Source organism: Panthera onca, chromosome E1 (genome assembly GCF_046562875.1).
Source record: "Panthera onca isolate mPanOnc1 chromosome E1, mPanOnc1 haplotype 2, whole genome shotgun sequence".
NCBI classification, from domain to species: domain Eukaryota; kingdom Metazoa; phylum Chordata; class Mammalia; order Carnivora; family Felidae; genus Panthera; species Panthera onca.
Genome location: NC_138352.1, coordinates 12,587,361 through 12,605,825, shown reverse-complemented (window position 1 = coordinate 12,605,825; position 18,465 = coordinate 12,587,361). Strand labels below are relative to the sequence as shown.

At 63.1% G+C, this 18,465-nt stretch overlaps 2 protein-coding genes across 2 annotated transcripts; one reads left to right on the top strand and one right to left on the bottom strand.

Annotated features, from left to right (window-relative positions):
- Positions 1–836: 836 nt before the first annotated feature.
- On the top strand, positions 837–7,780 carry LOC132687254 (uncharacterized). The gene is made up of 7 exons (XM_060645245.3): positions 837–2,304; positions 3,813–3,896; positions 4,439–4,527; positions 4,945–5,130; positions 5,816–5,953; positions 6,203–6,395; positions 6,944–7,780. The coding sequence occupies exons 1-7, from the start codon at positions 2,103–2,105 to the stop codon at positions 7,237–7,239; spliced, it is 1,188 nt and encodes a 395-aa protein (XP_060501228.3). The 5' UTR covers positions 837–2,102; the 3' UTR covers positions 7,240–7,780.
- Positions 7,781–9,630: 1,850 nt separating this feature from the next.
- Positions 9,631–14,723, bottom strand: TMEM235 (transmembrane protein 235). Its single transcript, XM_060647696.3, is given in 6 exon segments — positions 9,631–9,908; positions 9,911–9,994; positions 12,836–12,973; positions 13,141–13,221; positions 14,571–14,594; positions 14,597–14,723. Coding segments are annotated over 6 exon segments (600 nt in total). The 3' UTR covers positions 9,631–9,762.
- Positions 14,724–18,465: the final 3,742 nt, after the last annotated feature.

The window sequence follows — 18,465 nt, the reverse complement described above, 5'->3', positions numbered from 1 at the left end:
TACACACAGACACACATGAGCGTAGACAGGCCCCCTAAGACCCAGCCTTGGTCAGAGGGCCTCCCCCCATGACGGTCCCAGAAACCAGGGCCTCTTTGCTCCAGGCCCCCACCCCTCCGGCCCCCTCCACCACCAAGGTGTGGCGGGACTGGCGGGACTGGCGGGACTGGCCCCGGGAGCGGGGCGGAGGGGAGGCTTGGACTGGGTGATGAGCCCTGTTAGGCCCCAGCTTCCCCCAGGAAGAGGCCGCCTGTCTGGGGACCCAGCTCTTTGCCCCTTACTCCCTGCTCTCCTGAGAGCCACCATTGAGGCCCCAACCCCTCCCTTCCTGCCCACAGAGGCCTCTGCTCCCCACCCCACTTCCCAGCAGAAGGGCTGGAGCCAGACTCCGAGATAAGGGGCTTGTTTTCCAAGGGCCCGGAACTGAGTGCAGATTGTGGGTCAAGGCCAGAGGGGCACTGGGGTGGGGGAGGGCACGATGAGCCTTTCCTTTAGACGGGGGTCGTTGCGGCCACTGATCCCACGGGGACTTGAGATTTCTGCCCCTTCAGGATGCCTGCGCTAGGCTTGGGGGAGAAGGGGAGAGCCCCGGGGAAGTTGCCCCGACCGTGGATATAGCTGCCTCTCCACCCCTGCTCGATTCTCCCGCCAGGCTGGCCTTCCTTTGAGACCTACCCCAAGCCTTTGCCTCGAGTTCTCCCTTTGTCTGGTTAGCGACCTGCTCCGTCTTCAAAAGTCAGCCCAGTCACTGCTTCCTCCGGGAAGCCCACCCTGCTGCCTCAGCCAGGCCTGCTGCAGCACCCCCCCCCCCGCCCCGCCCCGTGATGCTGACATCCCCCCTCTTCCCAGTGCTCCTCTCTTGGGCAGCATCCTGTCCCCACCCTGAGGACCCGAGCTCCGAAGGCAGCCTGGCCTTACTCTCCCTCACCCCCAGACCCAATTTGGAGCAGGCACATGGCAGACCTCTGATGAAGGCGTCGGTGTCCTCTTTGATCAGGGGTGCCCTGACCAGAGCCGTGGGTGCCTCTTCTGGTGAACTTGGGCCCCTCGGGACCGACTTCCTCCCATGGGGGACACACATCTGTGGCCACACTCCAGGAAGGGGAGCAGCCGAGTGGGGCTGGGCACTCAGAGGGAGGCCGGTCCTTCCGTGTGAGGAAGGGTCACGCTGCAGAAGGTCCAGTCTGGGCTGAGTCACCGTGCGCCCCACAGCAGCACCACCAAGCCCCAGGGCCCTGGGCTGTGGCCAGTAACAATGATAATAGCAGCAGCAGTAAGAAGTAAGCATTCACACATAGCACTTACCCACAGCCAGGCACCAGGGTCAGCACTGAACACAGTAGGTCAGGGACTCCCCAAAGCAGCCCATTCTGCAGTGGAGGAGACTGAGGCACGGGGAGGCCGAAAGGCTTGTCCAAAGCCGCACAGCTGGTAAGTGAGGACTGAGTCGGTCGGTCCCCTTCACTCTATTACCCTGCACTGTACCTCAGTTGGAGGTAGCCCACCCCTCCAGGGCAGGGGGTATGGAGGAGGGGGCTCCCTGCGCACCCCTCTAATTCTGCCTCCCATTATACCCCATGAAGTGGGACGCTCAGACCGCTTGTGCCATCCTCGTGTCCCTCTGCCTGGCATTTAGGCCATGCCTGACACGCAGGAGGTCCTCAAAAAAATCCATATCGAAAAAAGCAGACGGCGGGATGCTAGTTTTTAGGGGCGACGGAAAGTAGTGGTTCAGAACGGGACCCTGGGGACTCCGGGGACAGCCGGCCGGGCCGCCTCCGCCACATGTGACTGTAGGCATTAGCTGGTGCACGGCTCAGTTTCCCCGTCTGTGACTCCCTCTCCCCCAGGCCCATCTCGCGCCGTGTCCACCCCGCGAAGCCCGAACTACAACTCCCAGCGTGCCTCGGCACCATCCTGCCCGAGCCTGCGCTAGTGCCCGCCGGGACGGAGTCCGAACTACAACTTCCAGCATGCCGCGGGCGCTCCCGCAGGCCCTGGTCAACGGCCGAGGTCGAGGTCGGGGAAGCCGTGCCGACCCTCGCCGCTCCGGGTAGCGCTCGCTCGGGAGGGTCGGGGTGGGGTCGGGAGCTGCCCCCGCCATGCTTCGTGGACTGGCTCGGGCCGCGGTCCAGCGGCAGGGGGCCCTCCGGACGCGGGGGTCTGGGGGCGGGGCGGGGGTCCCGGTGCACGTGGTGGACCTGCGCAGCGACACGGTGACCAAGCCCGGGCCGGCCATGAGGCGCGCCATGGCCGAGGCGGTCGTGGGGGACGACGACTACGGCGAGGACCCCACCGTCCGCGGTGAGCCGGGTGTGCAGGCCGGGGCCTGGGGTCGTCGCCGAGACCCCGGGGCGCTGTCCGTGGTGCTGGCGGGAGAGGCGGCTCCGGGCGCGCGGGTGGCGGCTCAGCGGGCAGGCTGGGCGTGAAGCTCTGCGGGCCTAGCTGCTCAGTCTGTTAGGGATGCAGAGCCCCAGGTCCCACCCTTCCACCTGCTGAGCCAGAATCGGCACGCTAACAGGATGCCCAGGTGATGCGCGTGCACACTGAAGTGTCGTGCCACTGCTGGAAGAGATGGGTGTGGTCTCACCTTGCACAGGAGGGCTCTGAGATCAGCATCCCAGCGAGTGTGGCACACAAGGTCTCATACCCAGTAAACGGCTAGGCAGTATGTGAGCCCAGGTCTTTTCTCTAAAACCTGTAGCTCTTGTCCTGGACCCACTGTCTTTCCACGTGAAGATAAACAGAAAGCCGCTCTAGATAAGGGGGTTTTCCGCAGCCTGCACCTCTCAAGGAGCGGGCTCCAATAAGCTAGGGAGCGTTTTCAAGTGACACAGTGACAGCACTCCCACCCTGGGTTGACAGTTGCGGACCACTGCTATTGCTGGGGTGCGTACAACCCTCTCCGGTGCCGGGGACAAGCTACAGGTTGCCACTTGAGCTCCCAGGGCCTGTCTGTGGGGCCAGATGGCGTCTGGTGATCATGAATTTTGCAGACACCTACTGTTGCCTCAAACTTCAAAAATGCTGAGCCCACTGCTTAGTAGGCATACCACCATGGGGTGGGGGAGGTGCTGGGGTTCACATGTGTCCACAGAGAGGGCCTTGAGAACTGGGGGTGAGCGGAGGCGTGGAACTCACAGGGAAGGGGGACTTTGCAGAGTAGCCTCCTGAAGGGCGAGTGGAGCCCCCAGGCAAGGAAGGGAGCCAGCTCACTGGGAGGTGAGAAAGGTGTTTAGGATATGGATAAGGGAATGTGGCTGGAGCGTGGGGTGCCAGGGCCACCCCTGTCCCTGGAGGTAGAGGCAGAAGGCAAATCCCACTGCCCTTGAATGTCATGCTGAAGCCTTTGGACTTGATGCCACAGGCAGAGGGGAGCCACAGCAGGCTTCAAAGCAGGAGCCAGAAGCCCCGCTTACCCCCTCCCCAAGTCCCCCCTTCTGAGAGCTCCTGTCCTGTTCTGGGAGAGGAAGTCAGCAGAGAAACCGCAGGGCCCCACCTGCAAGGGGCTGATGGGAAAGGAAGTGAGACAGGTGTGAGGTCTGGATGGGACAGGGGGGTTCAAACCACAGTTTCAATTGGGGGGGGGGAGACCATGGCCCAGGAGGAGGCTGGGTGTAGAGGGTTCAGTGAGGGGCCTCTGGACCCAGACATGCGGTCACCAAGACCACAGACTGTGCAGCTGGCAGACCAGGGCTCTTGTCTGGCTTGGCCACTCACCTCATCACGACATAGGCTCATGGTTATGAGTGATGCAAGGAGACTGCCATTGTTGATGAATCCTCCTCGCACCCCATCCCTCTCCTCCTCAGAGCTGCAGGAAAAGGCAGCCAAGCTGCTGGGGGTGGATCGGACCTTGTTCGTGCCCACCAACACCATGGCCAACCTTATCTCTGGTGAGCGGCGTCGGGTGACTCTGCCCTCCAGCCCCTCCCTCCGTGTTTCTCTCCTTGGTGCTGGAGGCGGGGCCGGGACGACATCAGTGGGGTCCTGAGCCATCTGGATTTCTGCTGGGCTCAGTCAGGAGGGCCCCTAGCAGGAGGGGAGGGAGGGGAGGAGAGTGAGGCCAGCGTGTCTGCGCTCCTCCCCCAGCTCCCTCCCCAGAGGCTCTCCCTGGGCCAGCCCTCTCCACACGGCCCTGTCTCCAGGTTCTGGTAACCACAGCCTTCTCTTGCCCCTTAAGGCCTGGGGGTCTTGCACTGTCCCTTCTGACTTCCCTACATGCTGCCACCTTTGTTATAAGTTGTCCCTTTGTTAAACTCTCTGGCTCCCCAGTGCGCATGCACCCTCGGTTTCCTGCTGCGCCCGACTGAGGCTCGTGCCCGGAGCTGCTTGGCCCCAAGGGGCAGCACCGTGGTGGGCTTCCAGTGCAGGAGACGATCTGCCGGTGGGCCCCCTGGCACTCAGAGCCGACACTGCCCTCCCCCATCTATCTCAGTGATGTGTCACTGCCAGCGCAGGGGCTCCCAGCTCCTCCTCGGGCAGGAGAGCCACCTCCACGTCTATGAGCAGGGCGGGGTGGCTCAGGTAAGGACCCGTCACCCCTCACCTGGGGCCAGCACGAGCTGCTCAGCATTTCTGGTGGGAACCTGCTTTCCAGGCACCGCCATGGGACCTGCAGAGGGAAGAAATGGCCGGGTGGTGGCGTCTCTAAGGAGGCGGGAAGGAGAGTCATCCCCAGACTGACCACGTGGGGGCAGCCGCGGCTCCGGCCGCCACGGGGACACCGGCTGTGCTTGGTGTCCTGCTGCCCCCTAGTGGGTACCCAGAGCACGCGGCCCTTGATTGCTGGAGTGGGGGGTGGGGGGAGCACACTAACCCTCAGGCTGCAGCACAGGGGCAAGGCTCCATGGTCCAGAGCTGGGGACAAGCAGACAGGACAGAGGTAGGAGGTGACCCTGAGCCCCTGGACCTGATCCTGAATCCCCACCCCAATACCTGCAGGTTGCTGGGGTGCACTCCCACCCCCTCCCAGACCTGCCCCATGGGACCCTGGACCTGCTTGAGCTGGAGAGGATGGTCACACGGGGCCTCGGGAGCCCCTACCACCCGGTCTGTGAGCTCATCTGCCTGGAAAACACCCACAGCAGCTCGGGGGGCCGGGTTCTCCCCATCGACTACCTACGCCAGGTAGGCCCTACCCCACTTCTGTGCCCCCCACCCCACCAGCCAGCTCCTGGCTTCCTGTTCCATGGGGCCCCTCTCCGGGGATTAGGTCTCTGACATGGGCCGTGGGTGACCATCGCAGCCAGAAGTGTTGTGGGAGGACATGTGGTCCCAGGCTGCAGATGTGAAGGGCACTATTGCCCCACTTTAGGCCCCAGAACAGAGACCCGTCCCCCACCCCTCCCTCCCAGGGAGCCCAGAGTAGCACCAGCTCGTGCAGGGACCATCCCACTCCCCAGTGTGAGAACCTGAGTGCTAAGTCTCCAGACCTGCCCTTTGCCTGTGAGAAGGGCTGAGAAGGGCTGTGAGAAGGGCTGAGAGCATCTCCTTCACGGAGCAGGGGTGCGGCCTGGGTAGGAGGGGCATCTGCCGCTCTGGCCACAGCCACCGTAGGCGTGAGATGAAACGCTCACCGTCAACCCCCTTTCCTAGAGGACGGCACCCAGATCCAGGCAGAAGATGTGCCTGCTCAGGTCCCAGGCGGCCAAGCTGGTCACCAACCCAGCTCTCTTCACTCTGTACCCCCCACCCCCCACCCCCGCCGTGGCTCCTCCAGGAACCAAACCCCGTGACCTTCTGGAGACCCATCCTCCCTCGGCTCCTGCCCCAAGCCCAGCCCCTCTGACTGTGGCCTGCACTTGGCCCCCAGGTGCGCCTCCTGGCCCAGAGCTGCGGGGTCCGGGTCCACCTGGACGGGGCCCGGCTGATGAACGCTGCGGTGGCTCTGCACGTGCCCCCCGCCCGCATCGTGGAGCACTGTGACTCTGTGTCTCTCTGTTTCTCCAAGGTGGGGAAGCCACCGGCTGCCTCCCAGACACAGGGTGATGGGGGTGCCCACAAGAGGAGTCGGAGCCGGGTGCCTGAGCTCCTATGAGGGCCGCTGCTGGCCCCCGGCCCCTCGAGCCCCAACCTCAGATGGGGCCACGGTGTCTGCCCTTCCCTGTCCCCTTCACATCCCCCTCCCCCCGGGGTGAGAGGACAGAGATGCACACCTGGGGGCGCAGGCACGCAGGACTCTCTCCTCTCTTCCTCCCAGGGCCTGGGCGCACCGGTGGGAGCCCTGGTTGGGGGGCCCAAGGACTTCATCGAAGGAGCCTGGCGCCTCCGGAAAGCCCTGGGCGGGGGGATGCGCCAGGCGGGGGTGCTGGCCGCAGCTGCCCTGGTTGGACTGGCAGACGTGGAGGAGGTGCTGCCGAGGGACCACCAGAACGCTCGGAGATTTGCCCAAGGTGCCCGGACCTCATGGCCCCTCCCTCACTTCCTTTTGCTCCCGGAAGCGTGCCCTGGGGGTCCCCTGCAGCGGGACCCAAATCCCCAGCAGGGCCACATCCTTCTGATTCTAGAACACGAGGGTTAAGCCACCGAGCCGTGACGGGTCGGGCCCCGGGGCCGAGGGTGGTTTCCCAGACCACGGTGATGCGGGGCCTGTACCACTAAACCCTCCACGGGGGTCAGGAATTCTCATTTCCTGCTGGATCCGGCAGAGTGGAGCCTCTAACTTGGGCCTTACGTTTCCTAATTGAGTCCTCGAAACAGCCCCTTCGTGTCCCCACTTGAAAGAGGAGTAAACTGAGGCCCAGAAAGGTTAACCGATCCGTCCAAGGTCACGCAGCTACAAAAAGGTAGTGCAGCCAAGTCCGTGTCAGGATTCAGGGTCTCTCTTTGCCCCACTACCGTCGGGCTGCCCTCTGCCTTTCCCGGGGCGACAGGGCCGGACGGTGGAGACGGTGGTGGGGTCCTGGGGTCGGGCTCCACTCACCACGGGACCTGGGCCCAGGGCTCCAGGAGCTGGCGTCCCCTATCTGCTCCGTGGATCTCGCCGCTGTGGAGACGAACATGGTGATGGTGACAGTGGACGGGCTGCCGCCCCAGGAGCTCTGCCGGCATCTGCAGGCCGTGAGCGCTGACGAGGTGGCGCAGACCGGCCGCGCGGTGCGCGTGCTGCTGTTCCCCTGGACCGGGCGGTCAGTGCGCGCCGTGTGGCACCGCGACGTCTCCGCACGGGACACCGAGCTGGCGCTGAGGAAGTGGGGGTTCGTGCTGAAGCAGCTGGGGGCCCTGAGGACGGGGTGACCGGCCCCTGGGCCCCAGCCGGGCTCCAGGCGGGGAGTGGCGGTGTCCCGAGGGAGCAGGTGGCAGGAGAGGCAGTAAAAGGACACCCCGTTTCCCCCTTGTCTCCCTGGACTTCCCACGCCCGGGGCGAAACCTTCCTCTGGCACTCATTCAGCAAGCCCGGAGCGCCTCCTGTGTCGGGAACGGGGACAGGGATGGGGCGCCACGGATGCCGATAGGAGGGACCCCATTCCAGCCCCCCACCAGAGCCCAGGAAGCAGCCAGGGCAGGGCCTCTGCTCCCCGTGCACAGAAGAGGAAGCGGCCCCAAGCCATCTGCTCAGAGTCACGCAGCAAATGAGCGTGTCCTGTGGTCGTACTCGGGGACCCAGGGGGGAAAGGTGATAGGAAAATCAGAAAGGGACAGCCGGGCGCTAGATGGCAAAGAGCAGTAACTCCCATGTCGGGGGGCTGGGCTTTAGCCTGTATTCATCTCTATGCATTTTCCTTTTTTAAAAATAAAACTTCTGGGGCGCCTGGGTGCCTCAGTCGGTTGAGCATCAGACTTCTGCTCAGGTCACGATCTCACGGTTTGTGAGTTCGAGCCCCACGTCGTGCTCTGTGCTTACGGCTCGGAGCCTGGAGCCTGCTTCCGATTCTGTCTCTCTCTGTGCCCCTCCCCTGCTCATGCTCTGCCCCTCTCTCTCTCTCAAAAATAAATAAACATTAAAAAAAATAAAATAAGTCAAATCTCCTGCTTACAAAAGAATATGTCTTTACTGTAAAGAATTTGGGATCGGATCTCGTTTTTTAGCAACTCCGGGGGTAATTTGGGCCCAGCTACAGACAGGGAGGCAAACCCTTGCACCCCCCGCTCCCCAGGGAACCGCAGGAGAGGTCAAGTTAGAGCCTCACAAGCTGAGAAGACCTGCTGGCAAAGCCCCCCCCCACCCCGCCCCGCCCCCATCCAGGATCTGGCGTGAGGCGGGGGTCCTCTCCCGCCTGTGCTGACCTGAAGGGAAGGAGCTTTGCTGGGTTTGCAGAAGGCATCTCTGGATGGACAGACACAGACACACAAACACACAGCTGGTAACAAGGTTATTGCCCTCGCACTCTTCATGAGCCACACGCGTGTGTTATTTATTCTGCAAAAATTTTTCAGAGAGAAAAACAAGGCTCATCTGCACGTAGCATGAACTGATTTATTTGAGGACAAGTGGGCACACCGTTGCTACCTGGAACGGTAAATGCTAACGCACACACAGGAAGGGAAGCCCTCAGTGGGAGCCCCCAGCGGTGCAGCCCCGAAGGCCCCAAGGAGCTTCCTGTAACCTTTGGAGCGATAAAGGGAGGCTGGGGGAGGGGAAGACAGAGACCAGAGAGGCCGCCATCCCCCGCCCCCACCCCCACACACATCCCAGACTCTGGAAGGTCCTGAACCCCAAATGGGGCTGTCTGAGGCTTCAGGGACCCTTCTCCTCGGGGTCTCCCGCCTTCTCTACCTACAGGAGAGTGAGCGTGTCTCGTGTCTCCCGATGACCCAGGGTCTGCGCGCTGAGCCCCACCCACCTCCGTTCGGGAAGCCGGAGGCGCCGAAAGTTCTGGGCCCTGGTTTCTGCCGCTCTGGGTCACCTCACCACCTGCCACGGCTCCCCCACCCCCAACGGGACTTCGGCACCTGCTTGTTTGGGACCCCCAGACATCCCACAGGGAGCTGCAGATGGGAGGAGTGGGGTCCCGGAGTACCAGCCCGTCGGAAGCGGCAGCCCCACCAGGCCCGAGAACAAGGGGGCACAGGTGCATCCAGCCCACTCAGAGCCCTCTGCAAATCCCAGGGGGCTCCCAGGCACCCCTCTTCAGTATCCTCCCCACCAACGCCTGCCCTTGAAGACCAGCGGACAGAACTTAGCCTAGGGGTCCACCTGTCTGTAAGGGCATCTGGCTCTGCCATTTGCTCCGGGATGGTCGGGGCCTCAGACTTCCCTTCTGTAAAATGGGTGAATGGCAACTCATGTGAAGGGTACCCCGAGAACCTCACAGGCAGACGAGCAGGCGGCCCTCCACATGGAGCCTGACTCAGTGGGTGTTCAAGGGGTAGTTGCTTTGCTCTCAAACTCACCCCTCCCCAGGTCAAATGGTAGCTTCTGCGCCTGAGCCAGGGCCCTGGGAATGAGGACAGATGGCTCACCAGGACTGGCGGAGGAGGGCCAGCGCAGGCCCTGCCCGCGAGACGCCAGGGGGCCCACTGAGCACCCCCGCCCCGGCCCCACTGACGATCTCGGGCCACTTGCTGTCTCTTGCTGGGAGCCCTTCAACTCATGCCTGAGAGGAGGCCAAACCAGCTAGCCCTTAAAGGGCACAAACCGCGCACGGGAGGCCCCCAAACATCTGGCTTTGCCAAGCAAGAGGAGACCGGATCCTTGGCTCTGCCCCCAGCCCCCTGCCCCACCTCCAGGGGTGCCCTCCCAGCCAGAGCTCCAGCCAGGCCTAGGCATGCGAAGGGAAACTGAGCCCCTCTCCCTGCCGCCACTCGCCCCTCTGAGACTCAGATGACCACGGAGTGGGGGACACCTGGCTGCCGGCTCAGGCTGAGGGCTCCGGCCGCTGTGAGCAGGGGGAGGCCGCTGAGTGCCTTCGAGGTGCAACAGCCCCAGACCGGGGCTGCTGACCAGCCGAAGCTGATGCGGACGTCCGGGGGCCGTACTTGTGGGCAGTCTCAGGGAAGGCCAGGTGCGAGTAGCTGGTGTAGATGCTGACCCCCACCAGGGTCAGGGCACCTGGGGGAGGGGGCAGGGGGACCACTCCGCGGGGCTGCCCGCTGGGGCAGCTGCCTAACCAGGTCCTGGCCAAGGCGGTCCTGCAGACACGGCCTCGGAGCCGCTGTCCACTGGCCTTTGGGGGAAGCGGAGGCTCCTATCCAGTCCCCGAACTCACCCCACAAAACCCCTTACAAACAGCACCACCTACACCCCAGCAACGGTCCCGACTCACATAAACCATCTCTGTATCCCAGCACCCTCCTGTATTCCCCGGAGTCCCCAACACACACACACACACACACACACACACACACACACACACACAGCTGGTGACCTCTACTGGGAGTCGGGGGCTCCAGAGCTCTGACCAGGCCCCCTCTTCCTTGCACATCCCCCCGCTTCATTGGGTTACCCCCTCCTCTCCTTCTGGCCCTAGCCTAAGTGTCCGGCCTCTGCAGGCCCTCTCCCCGCCCCCAAGGTCTCCGATCCAGGCCCTGCCTGCCTGATCCCATCACCCCGTCCTCCCCTGAAGCGAACACCCTCCTCCCTCTGACACGCCGACTTTGCACAGGGTGCCGGGTGCAGTGACCCTGTGCCCAGAGGTTCTGGGACAAGCTAAGAGTTGGGCACTGGGACATTTTCCTGTTCACCCCGAGTCGGAAGGACCAGCCCAGAGAAGCACCCCGTGTCCCACAGCTGCAGGCTGAGCCTACCCTTTGTGCCAACTGTAGGGAAAGCTGGAGGGGGGGGGGGGTCCTGACGCCCTCCACAGGCACTTCCTGGCACAGGGTTCCCTCTGGACTCTGCCCAGCCAAGGGCAGGAGGCTGACCGGAGCTGATCTGGATCTCACTGGGGCTCAGAGAAGGGGCGTAGTCCTGGGGTCCCCATATCGCCTGACTCTGTCCCAGCCCTCTGTGATCCCTCGCTTGACCGAAGATGGGAAGGAGAAAGGCAGGACTCACGGCCACCAGACTAGGGCTGGGCAGAGCCGCAGCACAAGTTTTGGATTCAATTTGGGGAAGGACGTGAAGCCCCCTGGAGGGGGCCCTGGAACTGGGTTCACCACCCCGCAGCAGGGCTGGCGAACGGCCGCTCTCAGGCTCCCGCGGGAGCTCTCACGCAGCGGGAGTCCCCAAAACAGAGGTGTCCGTCTCAGCCTGTGGCGCTCAGAGCTCCCGACCAGGCCACCCAGGCTGCCCACTGGCTGCCTCCGTCCAGCCCGGCAGAGGAGGGGACGCGGTGTAAGCTCTGGAGCCTGACTCCCCGCCTGGAACAACCCCCCCACCCTGTCTCCCGGCCCCGGGGACGGGGACAGCAGCTCCAGCTCCTGCCAGACCACTCTCTGAGCCGCTGACCTCCCTCCACCCCTGGCCGGCAACGGAGCCTCAAGCTGGGCAGTGGCAGAACTCATGCTCCTGTCTCGGGGGTGGGGGGGGCACCCCGTCCGGCTGGGTGTTCGCCCCCGACCCCTCTGTCCCTCCTCCTCTTATGGCGCTGATGGTGGGGGTAGGCGTGGGGCAAACTGGCCTCAGGCAGGTCCCCTCGGGGTGACATTCCTGTCCCTGAGCCCCTACAGCTAGTGTGTCTGCCACGTGGACGGGCTCCTGTCAATGATGTCAGCTGACCTGTTTCCAAGGAGCCCCCCCCCCAACCCTGCAAGGAGAGCAGTGGTGCAGCCAGACTGGACCCTGGGCGAGGGGAGCACATGAGGCGTTGTTCTTTGAAGCAGGTTCTCCCTCCACCCACTGGCCAGCGCCCCTGGTTCTGAGATCCTAACGCCAAGGTTTCCCGGATACCGTTCCACTCTCTTACTCCTCTCACTGGCTTCCCAAGGTCCTCTTGATTGGATCTGGGCCCACACAGCCGGTCTCTGGGGTCAGGCCACAGCTGATTTCTCCCGCTTTCGTTCTCTAAAGCACACGCACGCCCAGGCTCCTGGTCCCCCAGTCTCTTGGCTCCAGGCAAGCCCGCCTAGTCCGTCTTGACCAAGGCCTCCCACAGGGCACAGCATCCCCTGGGGAGGAGGGGGGCCTGCCCAAGAGGGAGCCCCAGGCCCACATGGTCTGGGTCTCAAGTGCCATGGCCCTGACAGTAGAGCTGGCCCGGATGCCAGACTTGGCTCAGACCTCACCCCCGACAGCACAGGCCACTGAGGACTGACCCCGAGGAGCCCCAGCCCACCATCAGTGACCTCCAGCCTTGGGCTTCTGGGGGCACCGGCTGGCTGCCAGGGGCAGACGGCACCAAAAAGCAGTGAAGCTTCCTGCCGACCTTGGTGAATCCTTGACCGTCTCAGCTGGAGGCTGGGACCACAGAGAGGCCTCGGCTGCACCCCTGCGGGAGTGCCTGGCCCGGTGCCCAGCAGAGTCTAGATGAATGTCAGCTGATGAACTGTCACCAGTCATCGTCAGGGCTAGGCTGGGGTCACTGCCAAGGACTGTGAGGCCCCTTTTCACCTGTCTTAATGCCTGGCCCTGCCCACTCTCCCTCCTCCTACCAGGCCAGTCTGGGAAGGAGAACAGGTAGGGGTCAGCCCCTGCCCTTCCTGCGGGTCTAGTAGGGCAGGTCCTGGGGTCGCCTCGGGGAGTCTCATGCCTCCCATGCCTAGAAGCTCAACCTCGGGGCTCCTCCGTCCCTCGATCTAGGCCCACAGCCAGAACCCCTGCCCCTGTCCCTACTATAAAGGCCTCTACCCCCTGCCCCCGCCCCTATCAAGGCTGCTGCCACCCAAGGTGCCTTTGCCTGCTGCTGCTGGATCCCCAGGGTGGGCCGAGGCTCAGCACAACCGATGGGAGCAGGGAAAGGGTGGCAGGAGGGGGGGCACGCCCCCCCCAGGACCCATGGCCCCCAGGACTCACCTCCCAGCAAGAAGTAGCAGCTGGCGGAGAGCAGCAGAAGGACGCTCTGTGCCAAGGAACCGAAGAGGCCGCAGACCCAGCCGCACACGACAAGGACGAGGCTCAGGGGCAAGACCACCATGACAGCTCGGTGGAGGGCTGCCAGGAGCGGGGGCTCAGGGTGCGGGCGGGGATGCGGACCGACCCCCCCAGGGCAGATCCGGGTGAGCGCTTCAGAGTCCTGCCGGCCTGGAGGTCTGCCTTCACAGGACAGTCTCACCTGGAGACTGGGGAAGGGACGGGCGTGACTCGGGCCCAGGACTCACAGACGGGGCGCTGCTCCGAGGTGGAGGCATCCGGGCTCTCGCCGGCAAAGGGGTGGCTCAGGGGGACGCAGCTGTTTTGCCCTGCAAAGCAGAAAGGACGCGAAACCTGGTGGGCTGGACACCTGCCGGGCCACCACCCACCCTGGGTTCCTCTGAGATGGGTGGGCCCGTGGGCACGCGGCGAGGTTCCTGCCAGAACCCAGTGGGCCGACCAGTGGCCCCGGAGCCCCGTCAGATTCTCTCCTGGGCCCCAGAGCTGTGGCTCCAAATGGGTTTGGAGGGTTTAAGACCTTGTGTTTTGTTTCTACAACATACACACGATACCTACACGGATGCCTGTCTACAGTTTCACACCGCCCTCAACCTTAAGCCCGGGGCCGTGTGCGTGCTCACATGTGGCTTTGTCTGGACAGGAAAAGGTGCAGGTCATGTGGTGTCTGACTCCTGCACACACGTGCACACGCGCCCACGTTTGGAAACACACGGGCACACGCACGCGCACACAGTCACACACACAGAGATGCTCACACGTTGATTCACACGCACAGGGACACATGCTCACCACACACATTTACGTGCACACACGCTTGCACTCACACTGACATATGCACACACGTTCGCACCCTCTCACAGATCCTGCTGACCCCCAGGGCTGGTTCTGTGCAGGGGAAGCCCCCCGGGGGGGGGGGGGTGGGAATGCCCTCCTCTCTCTGGACCTGGCAGCATCTATACAGGTCTGAAATGCATGTGGCTCTCCTGTTTTGTGCCCGTGTGCATGTCAGACGATCAGGTGGGGGCAGCGGTGTGTGTGTAGAGAGATGGGGGGGGGGGTGTCAGCCCAGAGCCCTGGCTGTGCCAGGCTCAACCCTGGGGACAGCAATCAAGACACGGCTGGTGGTCACCTTCCCAGGGTGCCTTCCCAGGGGCCCCACACCCCTTGGTGAGGAGGAACCGCAGAGTGGTCCCTGGGTGCCCCGTCCCTGCCTCTGCCCCCTCCTTCCTGCCGCCGCCCCCCACCCAGCTTGCATCCTGAGAAGCATCATTCTCTGCCCCTCCGGCAACGGCAACGACTTGCAGGCTGAGCAAGGACAAGGTCAGGCATCAGCCAGCAGCAGAGCTCACTGAGAGCCTGGGGCTGACCGGTCATCTGTCAAGTATGTGCCTCGGCTCCTAACACAAGACACCCCACCCCCACCCGGACACACACACCAGGGCCGGCAGGGGACTGGCCACGGCTCCTGCTCCCCAGGCTCTTGGGTCCTTAAGGGGTCTGGCAACACCCCCACCCCCCAACACTTTCATTTCCCGCGCCTGCTCTGGTAGCCCGACTGTCACCACCCAGCCAGTTCTGGGAGGGGACGGAGGTGGGGGCTACGGGGGCGCCACCCTGGCCGCGCCCTCTGCGCCCCGGGCCCGCCGCCCCGTCGTACCTTCGCAGACGCGCCAGAGCCCGAGTGCCAGGACCGCCGCGCGGCGCGCCCCGTGCGGTTGCCCGCGTCCGCCACCTCCAGGACGTACCGGTAGTCGCTGGCCACGGCGGCCGCCAGCAGCGCGAAGCTGAGCAGCGCGCCCAGCCGGGCCATGCGGGGCTCGGGGTGCAGGGTCCCGGGGAGCGGGGAGGGCCGCGGGAGTGGGAGAGTGCGGGGGGCGATGGGGAGTGGGGGAGCCCGGCCGGGCAGGGGGCGCCCAGGATTTGGTGAGCCGGGCCGGGGAGTAGGGGGGCAGGGTTGGGGGGACGCGGGGAGCCAGGGCGGGGAGGGACGCCTGCGATTTGGGGAGCGGGCCGGGGTCAGGGTTGGGCGCGGGGAGCTGGGGCGCGCACGCCGGTGCGTCTGCTCTGAGCCTCTTCGGGACGCGGCGCCCCCTTTTCTGCCTGCGCGCTGGCCTCGCGATACGCCTCCCCCACCCCACCCCCCACCAGGTTCGCAGGAGAATCGGTCCCACCTCTCGGCGATGGCGATCGCAGAGCTGGGCCCCAGGGGACAGAACGAAGTCTCAGAGCGGCAGGTAGCGCCGCTGCAGACCTGGGTTCAAATCCCAGCGAACCGAGGGGCCGGCCGCTGGACTGGATCCCGGGACAAATGTCTTAATCGCTCTAAACCTTTGAGTTTTCAGCCTCCAAACGGCCGGGCCGAGGAGGAGGAAGGGTGGGGCCTGCGTCGTCCCAGGAGGGGGCTCAGCAGGCAGCTGACAGCCTGAATGGTGGGAGGCAGCCGCCCCTGGCTGGGGCACTTGGCCGCTGGCTGGCCCTGCGGTCCTGGTCTTAATCGGTCTCCGACTAACCAGAGGGATCCGGTGAAGCGGGTGGGTGGGCAAAGGGCCTAGGCAGGCTGGCGAGGGGGCCGCAGGAGGGTGAAGGCTTGCTTCCAGTTAGCTTCTAATTACAAATGTCACAGGGGGCAGGGCCCAGCTCTGCCTGTCCCTCACTCAGCAAACATGGAGAGGCACCTTCTAGGACACGGTCAGACGCTGTGGGTGGGAAGCAGGGGAGTCTCAAAGGGCCCCCACCCAGGAGCAGGCAATGACTTGCATGGTAGGGAGGGGGCTCTCTTGGGTGCAATTGTGGGTGATGGGGGGGGGGCCTCCTCTCTGGGCCCCTGGATGGTGGGTGGCTGCCCCACAGGGCCGGGCAGAGCCTGCAGAGACAGGGTCCGAGGCTGACGTCCACATCGTCACTGAATGTGGCCCTTCTCGGACCAAGCAGCTTCATGACCCAGGGTCACCCAGGCTCTCGTTTCTGAATGTTCCAGCCCCTTTTCCTCCACTAGGTTTGAGGAATGCAGTCAGGAAGCAGTCATTGAGACACCACCTCAAGCAGCATTCAGAGCCCATGGAATCATTTGGGGTTCCTGCAGGCTGTGCACCTTTCCAAGGCTGGGTTGGGGCACAGAGCAGGCCTAGGGGCTTCCCAGCTGTGGCAGTGTGGGTGCCCCCGCCCTGCTCTGAAGCTGGAGAGTACCTGGGGGGGGGGGGGGCTTCCCTCTCAGGGGGCATTGGGCCTGGCAGGTGAAAGAATTCAGCAAACACAAAGCAGGTGTTCTGGGCGAGACAGGCATCTGCAAAGCAGGAGGTGAGAAGGGCTGGGAGCACGGAGGTGGGGCTTGCGGGGCAAAAGGGTGACTAGTGACCCTAACGTTTACCTATAAGGTGACAAGGACCAAGATTGCTTCAGTTGGCTCAAAGCCCTCCTGTGGGCTCGAAGGACGAATCTAGAGACGGGGAGAACCGGGGAGCCCCTCTCTGGCTGTGTGCTCTACACGTTCCTTCCCAGTGACGCCCGCTGTTCAGCCAGAGCTGGTTTCGAAGGGTCTTCTTTGCACCCCCATAAAACTTAAACAGGATTCTGCTGTCAGGGCCAGGGCCAGCACTGCTTGAGGCCACTGCTCCCACAGGGCCACGCAGCTCTGTGCAGAATAGACAAGTATTCCCCCCCCACACCGCAGTGCAGACGGCCAGGCTAGCTAGTCTACGCCTCACTGCTTTCAAGTTCAGTGTTTTTAAACCCAACGTGACTAGATTGTCCCCCAGGCAGTAAGCACGGGCCCTCGAGGGGCTACTTTGATGAATTCCCCCAGTCTCTGTCCTTGGGATGGACCCAAATTATACCCTAGCCTGGCTCTGGAAAAGTGCCACTTTTCAGAGTGACCCCCCCCCCCCCCCGCCGTTTTCACCGTTCATCCGTCTTCCATCAACTCTTAACTCATGATTAGAGCTGTCGGCGGGCCACCTGGCAGGCACCACGCCCCTCTCCAGGACATCGCCACCAAAATCAGGGACAGGTGGGACCTGGCCCTAAGTGGGAGGCAGCCAGCCACATACCTAGTCAGTCTCATCCCCGGGGACTGACAGACCTATGAAGGGCTCCTCACAACCAGCTGGGACTTGCCAGCATCTGTCCATCTGTGAGCCTGGTCACCTCTGATGGAGCTTTGCTAACAGGGAAACAGGAAGGTGCCACTGGTGCCCCATCACAGGATGCACCTGCAGTCTCCAGAACGTATGCTTCTGTTCCCTCTGCCTGGCACACCTTTCCCTTCTTTGGTGGGAGGCTGCCTGGCAGCCTCCTCCTTGCTCCCGGACAGACAGCTCAGTTCTTTATCTCCACCCAATGCAGAGTTCATGGTCTTCTCAGCCTCCACACCATACGGCCGTTTGTTGGCCTTGGTCTTCCCGAGTTCCCTGCAGGAGACGAGTCCTCTCTGGCCTTCGTTCAGTTCCTGGACGTAGCAGGCGCACACAGCAGATGCACGGGCATCCGAGTGAACGAGTGGGTACACGTGACCACCGTGAGATCAGGTGGAAAATAACCACAGAGAAGTCAAGGCCCCAGTTTGGCTGGTCAGCTGAAAACGGGCTCAAAATCTGTAGGCTGAGCCCAGGGGTGAGGAAAGCTCTGGCTCAGCTGCTCTGCTCTAAGGGCGAGACTCACCCTGGCTGGGCCCAGACAAGAAAACCCTTTGTGCCGGCAACACTGGTTCACAGCAAGCTGAGCTGCACAACAGAGCCTTCTTTTCTTTCCAATTTTTATCAAGAGAGAGGAAGAGAGAGCACACGCGAGAGCGGGGGGAGGGGCAGAGAGAGAGAATCCCAAGCAGGATCCCCATGGCGAGTGGGTGAGTGCGGAGCCCGATGCAGGGCCTGAACTGTGAGGTCACGACCTGAGCCGGAAACCAAGAGTCGGAAGCTTGACTGAACCACCCAGGCGTCCCAACAGTAAAGATGCTGAAAGCAAGTACAGACATTTTACTGTAGTTACAACGGGACAAAGTGGGTGAAGGGTATACATGGGGCCCCTTCGTACTATCTTTTCAAGCTCCCATGAATCTTCGTTCAAATTTTTAAAAACGTTGTACTGGATCAACGGAAACCCTGGGGAGGCAGGTTTCGGTTCCGTAGAACGAAGGCCTTTTCGACAAAGTCTGAAAAATGGATTTCAAGATAGGCCTCAGCCCCCAGAGTCAGGCGGTTGACCCCGGCCACACCTGAAAGGCCGGGCAGCATCATGAATCAGGGAGGGCCCACCTCTGGGGCCAGGATGCCTGGGTTCAAGCCTTACCCCTAATACTTACTAGTTGTACCATCGTGGATAAGCTTTGCCTCTTTGCAAGTCTACACACACACACACACACACACACACACACACACACAATGCAGGTAAGATTACAGGAGGCTTCAGAGGCGATTTTGAGGTATTTTCAAGGGCAATCTGCAAAGAATGGTCAGCACCCCAAAGGGGTGCCGACCTGCAGACAGTGGCAAGTGGCTCCGTACTTGGCGGGTCACTTTTGGTCAGGCCGGTCCTCTTCACAGTGCTGGGGCAGGTGG

Bases quoted from the DNA above. Each gene is read 5' to 3' on its own strand.
- LOC132687254 (XM_060645245.3), top strand. From the start codon at position 2,103: ATGCTTCGTGGACTGGCTCGGGCCGCGGTCCAGCGGCAGGGGGCCCTC. The intron at 2,305-3,812 runs GTGAGCCGGGTG...TCTCCTCCTCAG, and splicing joins CGAGGACCCCACCGTCCGCG to AGCTGCAGGAAAAGGCAGCC. The intron at 5,954-6,202 runs GTGGGGAAGCCA...TCTTCCTCCCAG, and splicing joins TGTCTCTCTGTTTCTCCAAG to GGCCTGGGCGCACCGGTGGG.